The 17,633-nt window shown below is 43.9% G+C and overlaps 1 protein-coding gene across 1 annotated transcript in view; it reads right to left on the bottom strand.

The window, feature by feature from the left end:
* GALNTL6 (polypeptide N-acetylgalactosaminyltransferase like 6) overlaps positions 1 to 17,633 on the bottom strand; it is a 2,628,190-nt gene that overhangs the window by 189,569 nt on the left and 2,420,988 nt on the right. The window contains exon 10 of the mRNA XM_075347205.1: positions 3,143 to 3,259. Coding sequence (XP_075203320.1) covers positions 3,143 to 3,259 — 117 coding nt within the window. The remainder of the gene's footprint in view (positions 1 to 3,142; positions 3,260 to 17,633) is intronic.

Genomic DNA, 17,633 nt, shown 5'->3' on the forward strand with positions numbered 1-17,633 from the left:
GACTGCAGACTTATGATTTTAGAGAAGACAACTCCATAAAATGTATTCCTTTTTGTGCCTTCAAAGAAGGATCCTAACACTTCATTATATGAACCACTGCAAGCTGGAATACCAGTGCATACAATATATTTAGATCATTCTCATTTCAAAATGGAGCATACCAATAAGTGAAAATGACCAAATTATGCCCAATTAGCCATTTTTCCTCCCCAGTATCATGTGACTCATAAGTGTTACAAGGTCTCAGGTGTGAATGTAGAGCAGGTGTGAGTGGGGAGCAGGTGTGGAAAATTTTGTGTTACTGATCACTGGAAGTTCAACATAGCAACTCATGGCAAAGAATTCTCTGAGGATCTGAAAAAAAGAATTGTTGCTCTACATAAAGATGGCCTAGGCTATAAGAAGATTGCCAACACCCTGAAAATGAGCTGCAGCATGTAGGCCAAGAGCATACAACAGCTTAGCAACACAGATTCCACTCATAATGGGTCTAACCATGGTTGACCAATGAGGTTGAGTGCATGTGCTCAGTGCCATCTATTGCTGCAGAGTTCGAAGGGGCGGGGAGGCCAGCCTGATCACACCATATGCTGCAAACTGCATCAAATTGGTCTGCATAGCTGTCATTCCAAAACAAATCCTCCTCTAAAGATGATGCACAAAAAGTCCACAAACAGTTTGCAGAAGACAAGCAGACTAAAACCATGGATTACTAGAGCCATGTCCTTCGGTCTGATTGAGACCAAGATAAACTTATTTGGTTCAGATGATGTCAAGCATGTGTGGCGGCAACCAGGTGAGGAGTAAAAACACGTGTGTCTTGCCTACAGTAAATCACGGTGGTGGAAGTATCATGGTTTGGGGCTGCATGACTGCTGCTGGCTGTGGGGAGCTACAATTAATTAAGGGAAACCTGAATTCCAACATGTACTGTGACACATTGAAGCAGAGCATGATCCTCTCCTTTTCTCCTTTTTGAAACTGGGATGCAGGGCAGTATTCAAACATTTTAACGACTGCAGGCACACCTCAAAAATGATCACTATCTTCCTAAAGAAACAAAAGGTAGAGATGTCTAGAAGTGAACTATCTGTGGGGCATCCTCAAATGCACAAGGTCTCTAACATCCACCAGCTCCATGATGTTGTCATGGAGGAGAAGAAGAGTATTCCAGTGTCAACCTGTGATAATCTAGTGAACTCCATGACCAAGAGAGTTAAGACAGAGCTTAAAAATAGTGGTGGCCACACAAAATTTTCATATTTTGGGCACAGATGCCAATTGTCACTTAGACATGTTCTCACTTTTGTTGCCAATGGTTTGGACATTAATAGCTGTGTTAAATTTTTTAGAGGACACACCAAACTTGCACTGTTATGCAAGGTATACACTGACTAATTTACATTGTATCTTATGCGGGCGTCACACAATACGATCTATCGTGCGATCGCACGAGCGATCATATACACCCCCATCGTTTGTGCATCACGGGCAAATCGCTGCCCGTATCGCACAAAGTCGTTAAACCCCGTCACACGTACTTACCTGCTGAGTGACGTCGCTGTGGGCGGCGAAAATCCACTTCCTGAAGGGGGTGGGATGTTCGGCGTCACAGCGACGTCACACAGCTGCCGGCCAATAGAAGCGGAGGGGCGGAGATGAGCCGGACATAAACATTCCGCCATCCTCCTTCCTTCCGCATAGCCGGCGGGAGCTGCGGGATGCAGGTAAGCTGTGTTCATCGTTCCTGGGGTGTCACACGGAGCGATGTGTGCTACCCCGGGTACAATGAACAACCGGCACAAAGAAAAATAAACAATTTATTAAAAATAAACGACGTGTAATTGATACACGATTTGTAACTGATTTGCGATCTTTCTGAGACGCTCATAGGTGTCACACGAAACGACGTCGCAAACGATGCCGGATGTGCGTCACGAAAACCGTGACGCCGATGACATGTCGCATGATAGATCGTCTCGTGTGACGCCCGCATTAGTGTTATGGGTTCAATATTGTCCCATAGAAAGATATCATAAATGTTTTACAAAAATGTGAAAGGTGTATTCACTTTTTGTGATATACTGTTTGATGTCCAATTGGACACCTGATGTGAGATTGCTATCTCAATGCCTCTGACTTTGATTGATGAATTATATTCCAATTTGTACTGTGAGGTGAGAGCAGTGTATAATGAATGATGTGGGGCACTAGCAGACACAGACAAAAAATGGGCACCTGTGCAAAAACAGTATATGGGCCCTTTGCAACCCAAGAGCTCTTCAATATGCACATTTGCACCTGATTTGGAGGTAGAAATGGGCGCCTTTACTTTTTAGACTTCCTTTGCAGCCATGCAGTTTGCCCCAATTAAATATATCGCCCTCAATTTGGTGTATAAGTTTTGTAAAGGGAAACCTAATTATAGGTTCCCATTTAACAGGCTAAGGAATGCATAAAATCTAATTATTTACAATTGTTGTAAATTTCTCTTAAAGGTGTTGTTTGGTCTAAAATAACTCTGCAATTACTCCCTGTGACTGCAGATTGTGAATTGAATCCTCACATCACACGCACTGCACACTGTGAGGATTCTTCAGTGTCAGCACAGAGAACAGTGTCATGTGTCTGCAAGTATGAGATATGCATACTTCTGCCAAGAATCTGACTAGACTGATTCCGGCCTCATGCAATACACTTTGGTTGAGCATGCTGGAAACAGTCTAATCGGATTCAGGCTGGGAGTATGCATATTGTTACTGCCGTTACTGGTGCTGATATTGGAGAATTCTCACAATGCCCAATAAGCGTGATATGAGAATTCACAAGTCTGCAAGCACATGGAATGACTGCAGGCTTGTCGGTTTAGATTGAAAAGCCCTTTTAAAGAAGCAGCAATTGGAGGGTATAATAACAGAAAATTAATCAAATATTGATTAAAATAAATATTAATGTAGTTACTGTATGTGCTTCTCATTTCTTAAGTTTAGGATTGTTTAAGGAAATTTATATTCTGAAATCTGTACAAAGTCATCCTGACTGTAGTTTGTACTGAGAATACTATACATACTTAAATAAAATAATGGACATTCTTTCCTTACCAAATAAACTTGTACCATTTCAGATTTCTTTTGTACATTACCTGTTCATGTGACCAAGTCCTTTCAGAGCCATCCTTAACACAAGTATCAACTCTAAGTTCTGTGCCTGTTGCTCCATGTTTGCTGTCGATACAAAGATTTGATGCCACATTTCTCATCTGTTAATGAAAATAGAAGGAACAATATATAATATTGATATATTTTGAAACAAAGAAGTTCAAATACATATACGTATTAGAGTTTTCTTCAGTGACTCATGTTTGGAAAGTTAGACATGCAGAAAAGGCTCGTTATACTGCACTTCGAGGTCTGGCATTGTACCTGTGTATCCCCAGCCATCACACTAAGGTAACCTATTCTGGTGTTTTTATTGATTTTGCTTCCACCTTATACTTCTTGTTGCACAATTTACTACTTTTTAAACCTCTAATATAACAGTAGCAGGCTGTCTACCTTATGAAACATAACTACCTCACCAGTTATACCTTTGAGGATTGTATTAGCTATACTACACATTTCAATGTACCTTGCCTTTTTGCGCAACAATTAATTGATTGTTGAGTTCTTCTACATTTTACCTCATTTGTTTTTTTCACTATAGATTGGACTGTGGGCACTTTACTTTTTAGTATGTATTATTTTACAATGGATTAATATTCATGCAAGCGCACATGTGCCATGTGTGCTGCAGTGCCACCTTGTGGTGATTTTGAGGTATTTTCGGTGATTTACAAATTATCATATATCATGGTGCACTTAGATCTTATCATTGTGATCATTACTTTGTATACTATACTTATTATTCTGTAGTATATGTGTGTTCTATCTCTATCTTATCTGTAGGTGAGTCACCATTTTATTATATATTTTTTATATAGTGTTTGTTTCAATGAAATTACTCTTTTTAATCCCAAAGAAATCATATTGTTGAGTTTTTCAGTGTTTCTTTGTCCTTAATGCTGATTAGTCTCCTGTTATTATTTGTCCTCTGTATACGGTACTCTACCATTTCAATTGTGGTTCTAATTGTTACGGTCCTTTATGCATATAATCAAGTTTCCCTATTATCTTGTGGACAGTTAGAAATGCAGTGGACTCAATAGATGTAGATGCTATATATTATCAACCATTATCATTATAGCAAAATTAAGTACGGTGCTTTACTGAGTGCCAGTTATGGAAAAGTTAAAAAAGTTGGCCAAGACATATTTACTAAAGAAGATAGCTATTAATATCAGCTCTATGTGCATGTAACACTTGACACCCCAAAGATTATCTGTTTTCATTTTACACTGCAGTTGGATGTACACAGGGTACAGAGCCAAAACAAAAGACACTGTATATTGAATTGTTACTTAGTTACTGTAGTTACTGTAGCTTTGATAGGAGCTGAGCTTCAGTACCTGTGGTTGGTTACTTAACATTACATGGAGATGGGCTGTATTGTTTCTATATGCTCTGCAAATCTGGTCACAGTGGGACGGCAATCAACTGATTGGTGGAAGAGTCGGGTGTTTCAACCCATTTATCTGATATCAATGATCTAAGAATAGATCATCAATGTGTAAGTTTTATATAATGCCCTTAAAGGGATTAGATAAACAAAAGTGAGTGATTGTCAACTGTGACTAACCCATGACAGTACCCCCTTTTCTATGAGTGGTCTCCGGACACTCAAGACTAGAGATGAGCCACCCCCTAAAATCAATGGGAGGCAAACACAAACACATAAAAACACATAGAAACCACCTTCAAAGGTGTCCAAAAGGTGACAAACAACTCCCGAGACACCACAAACACATGGGAAAGTGACAAGGACATATACTCATGTAAATCAAATCAAAGATACCCCAAACAGAGACTCCCTTTTTTCCAAAAATTGGGCCACACACACACCACAACTTCAGTGGCATCACTTGTGCCCCAGTTGCAAACTGGACAGGTTGATTTGCATCGAGCACATTCAAAAATACGCCAGCCTTAACTATCCCCAGGATGACACCGGGGTAGGTAGCAAAGTCTTTGCTGAACCATGACTTGTTCATCTTGGCTCATTTTTAAAAAGACCGCAAGGGTTACTCCAAGCAGAGTCTCCCTTTTTTCCAAAAATAGGGCCACAGAGACACGCCTTTAGTGGCAGCACTTGTGCCCCAGTTGCAAACTGTATGTGTTGATTAGGTATCAAGCACATTCAAAAATACGCCAGCCTTAACTGTCCCCAGGATGACACCGGGGTGGGTAGCAAAGTCTTTGCTGAACCATTAATTGTTCATCTTGGCTCATTTTTAAAAACACCACAAGGGTTACTCCAAGCAGAGTTTCCCTTTTTTCCAAAAATTGGGCCACACAGACACCCCTTTAGTGGCAGCACTTGTGCCCCAGTTGCAAACTGGACAGGTTGATTGGCATCAAACACATTCAAAAATACGCCAGCCTTAACTGTCCCCAGGATGACACCGGGGTAGGTAGCAAAGTCTTTGCTGAACCATGACTTGTTCATCTTGGCTCATTTTTAAAACCACCGCAAGGGTTACTCTAAGCAGAGTCTCCCTTTTTTCAAAAAATTGGGCCCCCCAGACACCACTTCAGTGGCAAGACTTGTGCTCTAATTGCAAACAGGATGTTTTGATTTGCATCAAGCACATTCCAAAATACCCCAGCCTTAGCTGTCACCCGGATAACACCGGGGAAAGTCTAGCAAAGTCTTTGCTGATCCCAGATCTGTTCATCTTGGCTCATTTTTAAAAACACCGCAAGGGTTACTCCAAGCAGAGTCTCCCTTTTTTCAAAAAATTGGGCCCCACAGACACCACTTCAGTGGCAAGACTTGTGCCCTAGTTGCAAACAGGATGTTTTGATTTGCATCAAGCACATTCCAAAATACTCTAGCCTTAACTGTCCCCTGGATGACACCGGGATACGTTGCAAAGTATTTGCTTAACCATGACTTGTTCATCTTGGCTCATTTTTAAAAACACAGCAAGGGTTAGCTCAGGCCATTTTTCAAGATTTGAAACCCAAAATGAGTAAAGCTCCAGTTGCAAAGTCATGGCATCGATTTTGATTTGGAGATACTTCTGTATCATCCTCTGCAGCCATTGACTATGTGTCAGACTTCTTGTCTTTGTTGGCCTTGCAAAGGATGGTCTAAAAAAATTATGAAACGATTCAATAAAATTGCTGTTACCAGCACCAGATATGGTGCTGCTGGTATGGTTAGACTGTTGATGACGAGTCCATCCCATGTTTGTCAAGTTACAACTGGGAGATTCACTCCGTGCACTACTGGGGTTTGGTGGAAAAGTCGAGCTAAGATTGAGAAACAGCTTCTGCTGATACTCCTGCATACGTGCGTCCCTTTCTATGGCTGGAATTATTTCACAAAATGTGGACTTGTACCGGGGATCCAATAGTGTGGCAACCCAGTAGTCATCATCACTTCTAATTTTGACAATACGAGGGTCAAGTTGTAGGTAGTGCAGCAAGAAGGCGCTCATGTGTCTTGCACATCCATGCAGATTAAGTCATTGCTGTGTTTGGGGTATAGAGGTGCTAACCGTTCTTTCTTCCTCTAACATCTCCCCCCCAACCTCTTTTAACTGAAATGTGACCAAGGTCTCCCTCATCTGCTGAGTCTTCCATGTCCATGGACAGTTCGTCCTCCATTTCTTCATGTTCTCCTGCACCTTCCTCAACATTTTTCCTGCTACCATGCGCTCTTGTTAATCCCTCTCCCCCACCGTCCCATGCCTGCCGCCTTGGTGATGATGAACGTCTGGACCTTGGTGATGTTGTTATCTCTTGTGCATATGAATCCACATGTACTTCCTCCCCTTCCTTTTGTCCCACCCCCTGACTCTTAATAGTGTTTAGCGTGTGCTCCAGCATGAAAATGACTGGAATTGTCATGCTGATAATGGCATTGTCAGCGCTAAACATATTCATTGCTGTGTCGAAACTGTGCAGAGGGGTGCATAGGTCCTTGATCTGAGACCACTCCATCAGGGTGATCTGCCCGACCTCTGCATCTCGTTAGTCCAGGCTATACGTCATGACGTATTGCACCAGTGCTCGGCGGTGCTGCCACATTCGCTGTAACATGTGGAGAGTCGAATTCTAGCGTGTCGGCACATCGCATTTCAGGCGATGAACCGGCAGGCCGAAAGACTTCTGGAGCGATGCAAGTCGCTCAGCAGCGGTGGTTGAATGGCGGAAGTGAGCAGACAGGCCATCTAGGCCGGGATAGTGTGTTAAAAATTGCTGGACAACAAGGTTCAACACATGAGCCATACAAGGCATGTGTGTCACCTTGTCCAGGCGCAGAGCCGCACCCAGGTTTGCAGCATTGTCGCACACGGCCTTACCTGGCTGCAGGTTGAGTGAAGAGAACCATTTATGAAACTCGGACAGCAGAGCTGCCTACAACTCAGCCTCTGTGTGATTCTTATTTCCAAGACATTTCAAGCTAAAGACCGCCTGATGCCGTTGTGGTCTGCTGCCAGCATAGTAAGGAGGTGTGCGTGATTCCTTGTGCGCAGTTACAACGCTGGTGGCCTGACCAGGCAGGCTTGGGGCGGAGGTGGAGGACTCAGACGAAGTTGAGGATGCAGAAGTGTTGGAGGAACTTATACATACAGAGGATTGACGCACAAGTCGTGGGGACGGCAAGACTTGTTCAGCAGACCTTTCTCCATCTATCACCATAGTTACCCAGTGCCCAGTCAGCGACATGTAACGCCCCTGTCCATGATTACTGGTCCAAGTATCGGTGGTGAAATGCACCCGTTCACGCACATAGTTTCTCAAGGAAGCGGTGATGTTGTGTGCGACATGCTGGTGTAGCCTAGGCACACCTTTCTTGGAGAAGTAGTGGCGACTGGGCATCTTGTACTGGGGCAATGCGACGGACATAAGGTCTCTAAAATCCTCTGTGTCCACCAGGCAGAAAGGCAGCATTTCCGTAGCCAAAAGCTTACAGAGGGATAAAGTCAACCTCTTAGCTTTGTCATGGGTCGGAGGAAATGGCCTTTTATTTGTCCACATCTGAGGGAGAGAGATCTGGCTGCTGTGTGTAGATGATGGTGAGTAGGGTGTCCCTGGAAAAATGCAGGTTTGTGAGGAAAGTGCAGGCGTAGACATGATGTTGCCTTCATCCAACGTTGGTGCTATTGATGTCTGAGAGAGCTGTACACACGCACTTGTTTCCCCTTTCAAACCAACTGACGACCTACCAAGCAAACTGCCTGTTGCTGTTACAGTGGTGGAAGGTGTGCGTGGAAAACCAGGTGTCCCCACAGTAATAGAAGATGAAGAGCGCGCGGATGCACTGGAAGGGGCAGGCGGTGGTTGGGCTGCTATGCTAGGCCGCATTGCAGCACAGTGAGCTTCCCACTGGGAATTATGCTTGGTATTCATGTGACGATTCATGGAAGAAGTTGTCAAACTGGTGAGCTTTTTGCCTCTACTTATAGATTCCCGACAAATTTTACAGATCACATGATTTGGGCGATCCTTTGCAAGGTCAAAAAAAGGACCAGGCTAGGCAAGGCTTAGAGGACATGCGACCTGCAGAGCCACCCCGACTTGTGCTCAGAGGCAGAGTGGTGGCTGAGGAAGCAGTTGTAGACATGCTACCAGTACTCCGACTCTGTCCAGAAAGGCGCAAGGTAAGTTCGTCGTCAGTTGCATCCTCCTCCACCACCTCTGTTGACCTCCTCAAGTGCCTGACTGTGGGTTGACAGTAAGTGGGATCTAGAACTTCATCATCAAACATTGAGTTTGCACTTCCCTCGCCCTCAGACCTAGCCTCTTCCTGCCCTGACCGAATATTTAAGTTATCATCCCAATCTGGTATCTGCGTATCATCATCAGTATTTTCCTCATTGTCTCCACCAACAGGTGTTACAGTTTGGTATGAGGGTCTACATTATGCTCAGAAACTTGGTCATCATGGCCTGAATCTGAGTCACAAAGGTTCTGGGCATCACTGCAGACCATTTCCTGGTCTGTACTCACTGTAGCTTGGGAGCAGACCTCTGATTCCCACCCTATAGTGTGACTGAACAGCTTTGCAGACTTAGCCATCTCTGGTACACCATACTGTGCAGGGCGGGTGGAGACTTGATAGCTGGGAGAAAGCAGTTGTGATTGAGATGACAATTCAGAGGACTGTTTTTTTTGGATGTGGTAGTTGGGGTGGAGGAGAGGGCACTTGTTGGAGCACTTGAGATCCATTCAAGCATGTTCTTTTTTTGTGCATCATCTACTTTTCTTACAGTTGTTCGGGTCCGTAAAAAAGGGTGCACATCAGATTGTCCACGGAAAGTAGTAGACATCTTACTTTTGCTGGATAATGGCTTATCTTCAGCCGATGTCAATGTAGCTTTGCCACCTTTCCCACGGACAAAATCTTTTTTTCCTTTTCCAACACGCCTGTTCCCCTTTCCACCAGCATCTGTCCTTTTGCCACTCATTTTGTTAGCGACAAGATTAGTCACTTAACATGTGGTAGCTAAAATTGAGAGGTGGTGTAGATTGCAGAGGTGGTCTAACTTTATTGACAGCTGAAGAACCAACACTGACTATCCCTGACAATGCAACTATGGCCCTAAAACTGGCAGCACTGTTTCCTTTAAAAATAGCGTAGCAAAATGTGCATGAGGGTTTAATGCAGAGGTGCTGGAAAATGCTTGTCACCGGTAGGACACAAAATTAGTACAGCAGCCACTGTTTGGAAGCCACTTATGTTCAGCACTGTTTGCTATAAAAATAGCGTAGCAAAATGTGCATCAGGGTTTAATGCAGAGGTGCTGGAAAATGCTTGGTACCGGTGAGACACAAAATTAATATAGCAGCCACTTTTTGGATGCCACTTATGTTCAGCACTGTTTGCTATAAAAATAGCGTGGCAAAAGTAAGCATGTGGGTACAGTGGCCGGGTTCTCTGGGTCAGTGGACATGAAAGGAAGCCTCACTTTCTAGCCCTCCTAATGGTGAAATGCAGCAAGGAATTCCCTGAGCTTAGGTACACAGACGCTGTTATCTGAAGCTGTATACAGCGTTTCCACGGACCTGACTGTCACCTATGGCTCTGAGCCCAAGAAAATGAGCCCTGAAAAGGACTGAAATAAACTTCTGTCCCTAATCTGTAGAGCGCTGTGTGTATAGCGTACACATCCGGAGCGGCGCCAGGAGCTGCGTTAGCGGTGACTGTCACCTACACGCAGAAAGCAGATAATGGCGCTGTGAGAGAAAATGCCCGTATTTATAATGCAAGGACATGTGACATGGACAGCCTATGACATATGCCCTTGCTTGTCTGGCAATAAAGACCACTTAGCTGTGTGTGTCTGGGATTGGTGACATGCAGGCCTGCAACACTGCACGCGCGCTTAGGGGATAAAAAAAAAATGGCGATTGCCATTATCCCAGCAGCTCTGATCTAAATGCGCTGCCCTCGCATGCTATATGCTGAAATTACTTAATAGTGTGAATCACAGAGTGACTCACACTATTACAGTGAAAAGCCAGCTAGTAAATAGCTAGGCTTTTTTGCTGATCGAACCGTTCTCTAACGTAACTCGAGCTAACGAGCTTTTAGCATTAAGCTTGCGTTCGCGTTCGATCTCGAGCACCCCCAAAATCACTCGAACATGAAATTGGCGAACCTCGAACATCGCTCAACTCTATTCAACACCCACCTCAAATGCCTCAAACTCTACGATAAAAGGCTGTGAAACTGCAGATTAAATGAGTATAGGTGGTGTGGAAAAACATCCATTTAAAGAGAAAAAAGCCTGCTGGGCAAAACCCAACCATTTAAATAAAATCTGACCTTTTTTGTTATGTCAGTGAGATGTTTCACAATTACCGAATAATTCTGAACAGATTTTTGGTAAAAGTTGGTAAACCATAAAAGCGCTATAACGTTTCTAAGACCCAAAGACAACAACAAATACCCCAAAAACTGCACCTCTTAAACAGTGTAAACAGAGTTTGTTATCTCTGAAAATCTGTAGTACCTGTTTAAACCCTTACCAACCAAGGATGTACTGGTATGTCCTTGGTCACCTCCCTTTGGTTACCTCAGGCTCTGGTGGTGATCCTACGGTATTCCCTGCACAAGTCTGCTGATCTAATCACAGATATGTATGTCTAACAATCGGGGGTGGATCAGCCTGTTAACCTATCAGATCCCACTGTCAAAAACTGACAGCATGATTTAAAGGGCCGTGGCGGGGATCGGGCCATTCCTTACCATCATTGGCGGCCCCGTGATATGACCACGGGGCGACAATGTGTTGTCATGGTAGTGTGGGTTCAGCTGATCACCCCTGATGCTACCATGACTCACTTCCTGTGAGAGCCGACAGAGCGCCGGCTCCAACAGGAGATGAGCATTTCTGTTGATCAGAACAAAGCAGCATCACTATGATCAGGATAAGCGATCGGAGTATACAGTCATAAAGTTCTCTAAGGGGACTAATAAAATGAAATCCCCAAATCCTGAAAGATGAGAAAGCTATGAGTCTTGGAAAATGGCAACATAAGCGCTATTTTTCTTTGGACAAACTTCAGAATTTTTTTCATGACTTAGATAAAAGTAAAAGTGTACATGTTTCTTATCAACAAACACGTATTAATTTGAAGCATCATACTGACATGTCGGTTTTACCATACAGTTAACATGGTGAATAAGGAAAAACAAAATCATTGTGGAATTTCACTTTTTTCACAATTTCTCCACATTTGGAATTTATTTCCTGTTTTCGTGTACACTATATTGTAAAACTTATAGTTTCATTCAAAAAAGTACAACTCGTCTTGCAAAAAATAAGCCCTCAAAAGGCAATATTGACTGAAAAATAAAAAGTTATGGCTCTTGGAAGAAGAAAAAAATGAAAATGAAAAACGCGAAATCACCCTGAGGTGACACCTGATGTGTATACATATTAGGTGAGTAGATCAAATTATCATCCATATAAACCACTACAAACTTGCCCATCAAATAGTGACAAATATAATTCAGGTAAACGGCAGTGGCATAGTGAGACCATATGGCATAACCGACCTTCGAAATGCACCTCAGGTGCATTTGAAAGCCATCTTCTATTCACCCCCTTCTCTGATTCCAACCAAATTGTAAGCCCTCCTTAGTTCACCTAAGGCCCCTTTCACACGTCAGTGATTCTGGTACGTTTGTGCTTTTTTTTAAATGTACCAGAATCACTGACATACGCAGACCCATTATAATGAATGGGTCTGCTCACACATCAGTGATTTTTCACTGCATGTGTCTCCGTGCGGTGTACCCGCGTGTCCGTGATTGCCGCACGGAGACATGTCCATTTTTTTCTGGCATCACTGATGTCCCACGGACCACGCAGTGGTGTGGTCCATGAAACATGTGCCAGAAAAAAACGTGCTTTTAAAATAAAAATCATTTTTACTCACCCGGCTCCAGCGATGTCCTCTGCAGCCCGTGCAGCTTGTTGCTTCTGAGCCGGCTCATTACTGTCGCGCATATTCATGATGCACGACACAGCCGACCCGGAAGCAGCTGCTGCGGGGGTCAGTGCCGGCCGGATGCTGCACCGCGGGAGCGATCAGCACCATGGAGAGCAGGAGCGCGCACAGGTGAGTTAATCTCTAAGTGCAATCACGGGCCACGGAGAACGGAGCCCGGATTGCACTTAGACAACCCACGTGTGCCGTGATTCACGGCACACGGAGGGACATGTGCGTGTTTTACACGCCAGTGAAAAACGTCAGTGTATTTCACTGACGTGTGAAACGGGCCTAAGAGAACTATTTAACTCCCACAATCTGGTTGAATAAATCCAGAATCAGAGCAAGAGGATAAGGGTCTCGGATGGTAATCTGATTTAGTTTTTGAAAATCTAAACAAGGGCGGAGATCTCGATCTTTCGTCTTAATGAAAAAGAACCCTGCCACCATGGGCAAAGAGGATGGTCTGATATGTCCCTTCTCAAGACTCTCAGCAATGTAATCCTTTATGGCTTGTCTCTCTGTACCACAAAGATTATGCAATCTGGATTTGGGAAGTTTTGTTCCTGTATCAGGTAAATGGGGCAATCGTATACATGATGGGGAGGCAATCCTGACACCTGATCTCTGAAAAAACATCTTCAATACCAGACAAAAATGCAGGTAAGGTTTTCGTAGAGACCACCGAAAGGGAAGTGTTTAATCACTTATCAAGACAGTAATTTCCCCACTCCACAATTTCCTTGGATTGCCAATCCAGTACAGGATTAGGTTTCACCAACCAGGGTAGACCCAGTGCTATAGGGGAGGGAAGGCCATCCAGGAAACAACAGGAAATTACTTCATAATATAAGGGTCCTACCCTTAGTCATATATCATGTGCAATGTGTGTCAGGCACGACAGCAAACGTTGTTGAGTCGATGGCATAGATGGAGATGAGTTTAGTTAACATACTGTAAGTAAGCTCATGAGTTTTTACAAAGAGAGCATCCATTATGCTTACTCCTGTTCCACTGTCCACAAATACAGAAATATTCTCAGGCCTGCTCTCTAGCTCCATCTCTGCTGTCAGGACAAACTGAGAATTACAAATTGAAAACCTAAACACACCCTGATTATCCACCACCAAGGGTCAGTCATGTCCTAGATGTTCCTTTGTGCATAGGAACCGAGAGGTAGACTCCAATAAAATTACATTTTTTTACCACAAAAAACAACCCCCTTATTCTTGCGGATATTAGTGTAAACATGAGAAGTAGTGACTCCCCCTAGCTGCATGGGCTCCTCCAAACCCATGAGTGATGGTTCACCCTGAGATCATCCCCCAGCAATGGGTTGTTGCCTTGAGAAAGGGACTCCTGAAAAAAGGTGTCTAACCATTCTGTCTCTGAGGCATCTACCCACACGTATAGCCAAGGACATGGCAGTCTCCAGGGACTCAGGGGTTTCATAAATTGCCAAGGCATCCTTCATCCTTTCTGAAAGTCCCTAACTAAATTGGCTTCTAAGAGCTGGGTCATGACACTTGGTATTGGTTGTCCATCTACAAAATTCTGAACAACAAGTCTCCCCTGACCAATGCTCTTGCCGGGGGTGGCACAGTCTGAACTCTGGAGACTTATTCAGGGTCATAATAGATGAGTCCTAAGACCTCAAAATAATACATCCATTGATCTGAGGCAAACAAATCTATGGGGCACAGAGAAAACTCAGAATTATGGATCTCCTTGTAACAGTGAGATCACAATCCCCACTCGCTGCTCCTCATTTCTACAATATAAGAGCAAAGCCTAAAGTACAATTTACAGACTTCATTGAACACCAACAATTTGTCTCTACCCACAGTAAACCTGTCTGGCAGAGCAAGTGTGGTGCCCCAGGGTACTGCACTTTACTTAAGGTGCAGTATTCATCACGGATAAGGAGGGGGTTAGACACTGGTGTTTATCACATTGCATACAATATACAACATACAGCTTAGTAGCCAGCCACTTGGACTGAGGGTGGTCTTCATGGGAACGGGACTTTCCACTCATGAGATCAGCACCCGGGGGGTGGAGCTGCACACTAGGGAGTAAGGTTACACATACAAACACTTCAGAACAGCTAACAGGAAAGATGTGAGATGCAGGAGAACACGGTTGCTGAGGGGAGAGCTGTTAGCTCCCTCAGGACCGGCACAGACGGGGTGTGGAGCCCTAGACAAGGGGGAACTTTATGTCTCTGTAGTAAATCCGCTGGGCAGGAGATTCCAAGTTTCCTTGCCACCACAAGTGCCCGGGGCACAGCAGCAGATAGAGCCAGGAGTTGTTACCAAGATCCAGCCCAATAACGGCTAATAATGACTCGTGCTACCTGCTATACGGGATGTGAACTAAACCCTGGAAAGAAGTTTCTGAAGGACTACAGGTCACAGGGACTCATCTCACACAGCGCAGAAAGGAAGGGCTTACAATTCACAACACCGGTGGTGACTTCCAAAGTATCCGGGATCGGCTGAAGCCCATCACAGCATAGCCTGCTACTCCAATGGCAGTGTGCTTTCTGTGAGTAAGAAACTTGAACTGCACCATCTGAGTTGTCTCATCCCTGCTGGTGCTCAAATCATTGCGCCCCTGCGCCATAGGTGACAACTACCACCAACATTCTCCCTGGGGCATAGCTCTGCTTGTGGAAAGCTGAACCATCCGAGCTGCTCTGACATCCACCCCAGCAGAGAAGTCCTCCAGCGGTGGCTAATATTGGCTGCACACCACAGGTGGCATCACAGACAACTACCCCCATCATCCCCATCCCCAGCCTTTTATTGACACCCGGGGTCACGGAACTGGGCAAGGCCTCTGTGACGTACTAGAAGAAGCATCATGGCCCGGTGACGAGTAACCCCTAACACCATGGGCGCGTCACAAGCTTGGGCTCGGGCTGGACTTGTCTACCTGTAGAATCCCTAAAATTGGGAGTCTGCAACCACTGTTGCTGCTGAACAACAGCTGACTGAAGGTTTGCTACTTCTAGAGACAAACCCTGAATTTGCTCAGTAAGAACAGGATCCATAACAAAAAAATAAGTGTCAGTTGATTTTTCCTTTTTCTTTCTTTATATGTCTGATGGTAATGTCACGCTAGGTGTGGGGAAGTACCATGCATACAGAGACAGGGAAAGGAAGGGAGACTCTGTGTCTAGGGAAGGGGAGATGGTGACGCCTGACTAATCCTTCCTCTGGCTCCCATCTCCCCTGACCACCCTACATAGGTTCCACACCTATGCGCTGAGCAGGATACCTAGCCCTGGCTGATCCTGAACTGTGCCCTTGGTAAGGAATGAATCAGATAAGCGCTTAGTCAACCCACTAAGCCATAAAGGAGGCACATGGACCACAAAGAATGGTGGTAAGTTGATAAAATTATCTCCAAGAAGACTCAGGGAGAGAAAAAGCAAAAAAAAAATGTTTCTTCAGATGGTTGCAAGCCAACTGCTTGCACCCATGGCATGTATAGGAATATAACTCTATCACCAGCAAACATCCAGAGAAAATGTGTTTCAGTTGGATCTGTTGAAGAATGCCAGAGTTACAGTCATATGAAATAGTTTGGGCACACCTATTAATGTTAACTTTTTTTCTTTATAACAATTTGGGCTTTTGCAACAGCTATTTCAGTTTCATATATCTAATAACTGATGGACTGAGTATTATTTCTGGATTGAAATGAGGTTTATTGTACTAACAGAAAATGTGCAATTTGCATTTAAACAAAATTTGACCGGTGCAAAAGTATGGGCACCTCAACATAAAAGTGACATTAATATTTTGTAGATCCTCCTTTTGCAAAAATAACAGCCTCTAGTTGCTTCCTGTAGCTTTTAATGAGTTCCTGCATCCTGGATGAAGGTATATTTGACCATTCCTGTTTACAAAACAATTCCAGTTCAGTTAAATTTGATGGTCGCCGAGCATGGACAGCACGCTTCAAATCATCCCACAGATTTTCAATGATATTCAGGTCTGGGGACTGGGATGGCATTCCAGAACATTGTAATTGTTACTCTGCATGAATGCCTGAGTAGATTTGGAGCGGTGTTTTGGATCATTGTCTTGCTGAAATATCAATCCCCTGCGTAACTTCAACTTCGTCACTGATTCTTGCACATTATTGTTAAGAATCTGCTGATACTGAGTTGAATCCATGCGACTCTCAACTTTAACAAGATTCCCGGTGCCGGCATTGGCCACACAGCCCCAAAGCATGATGGAACGTCCACCAAATTTTTCTGTGGGTAGCAAGTACTTTTCTTGGAATGCCATGTTTTTTTCCCTCCATGCATAACGCCTTTTTATTTGACCAAACAACTCAATCTTTGTTTCATCAGTCCACAGGACCTTCTTCCAAAATTTAACTGGCATGTCCAAATGTGTTTTTGCATACCTCAGGCGACTCTGTTTGTGGTGTGCTTGCAGAAACGGCTTCTTTCGCATCACTTTCCCATACAGCTTCTCCTTGTGCAACATGCGTTGTATTGTTGACCGATGCACATTGATACCATCTGCTGCAAGATGATGCTGCAGGTCTTTGGAGGTGGTCTGTGGATTGTCCTTGACTGTTCTCACCATTCTTCTTCTCTGCCTTTCTGATATTTTTCTTGGCCTACCACTTCTGGGCTTAACAAGAACTGTACCTGTGTTCTTCCATTTCCTTACCATGTTCCTACTATGTTGTTTAAATCTCTGAGACAATTTTTTGTATCCTTCCCCTGAACAACTACAGTTAGGTCCAGAAATATTTGGACAGTGACACAAGTTTTGTTATTTTATCTGTTTACAAAAACATGTTCAGAAATACAATTATATATATAATATGGGCTGAAAGTGCACACTCCCAGCTGCAATATGAGAGTTTTCACATCCAAATCGGAGAAAGGGTTTAGGAATCATAGCTCTGTAATGCATAGCCTCCCCCTTTTCAAGGGACCAAAAGTAATTGGACAAGGGACTCTAAGGGCTGCAATTAACTCTGAAGGCGTCTCCC

The sequence above is a fragment of the Anomaloglossus baeobatrachus genome, chromosome 1 (assembly GCF_048569485.1).
Source record: "Anomaloglossus baeobatrachus isolate aAnoBae1 chromosome 1, aAnoBae1.hap1, whole genome shotgun sequence".
In the NCBI taxonomy this organism is placed as follows: Eukaryota; Metazoa; Chordata; class Amphibia; order Anura; family Aromobatidae; genus Anomaloglossus; species Anomaloglossus baeobatrachus.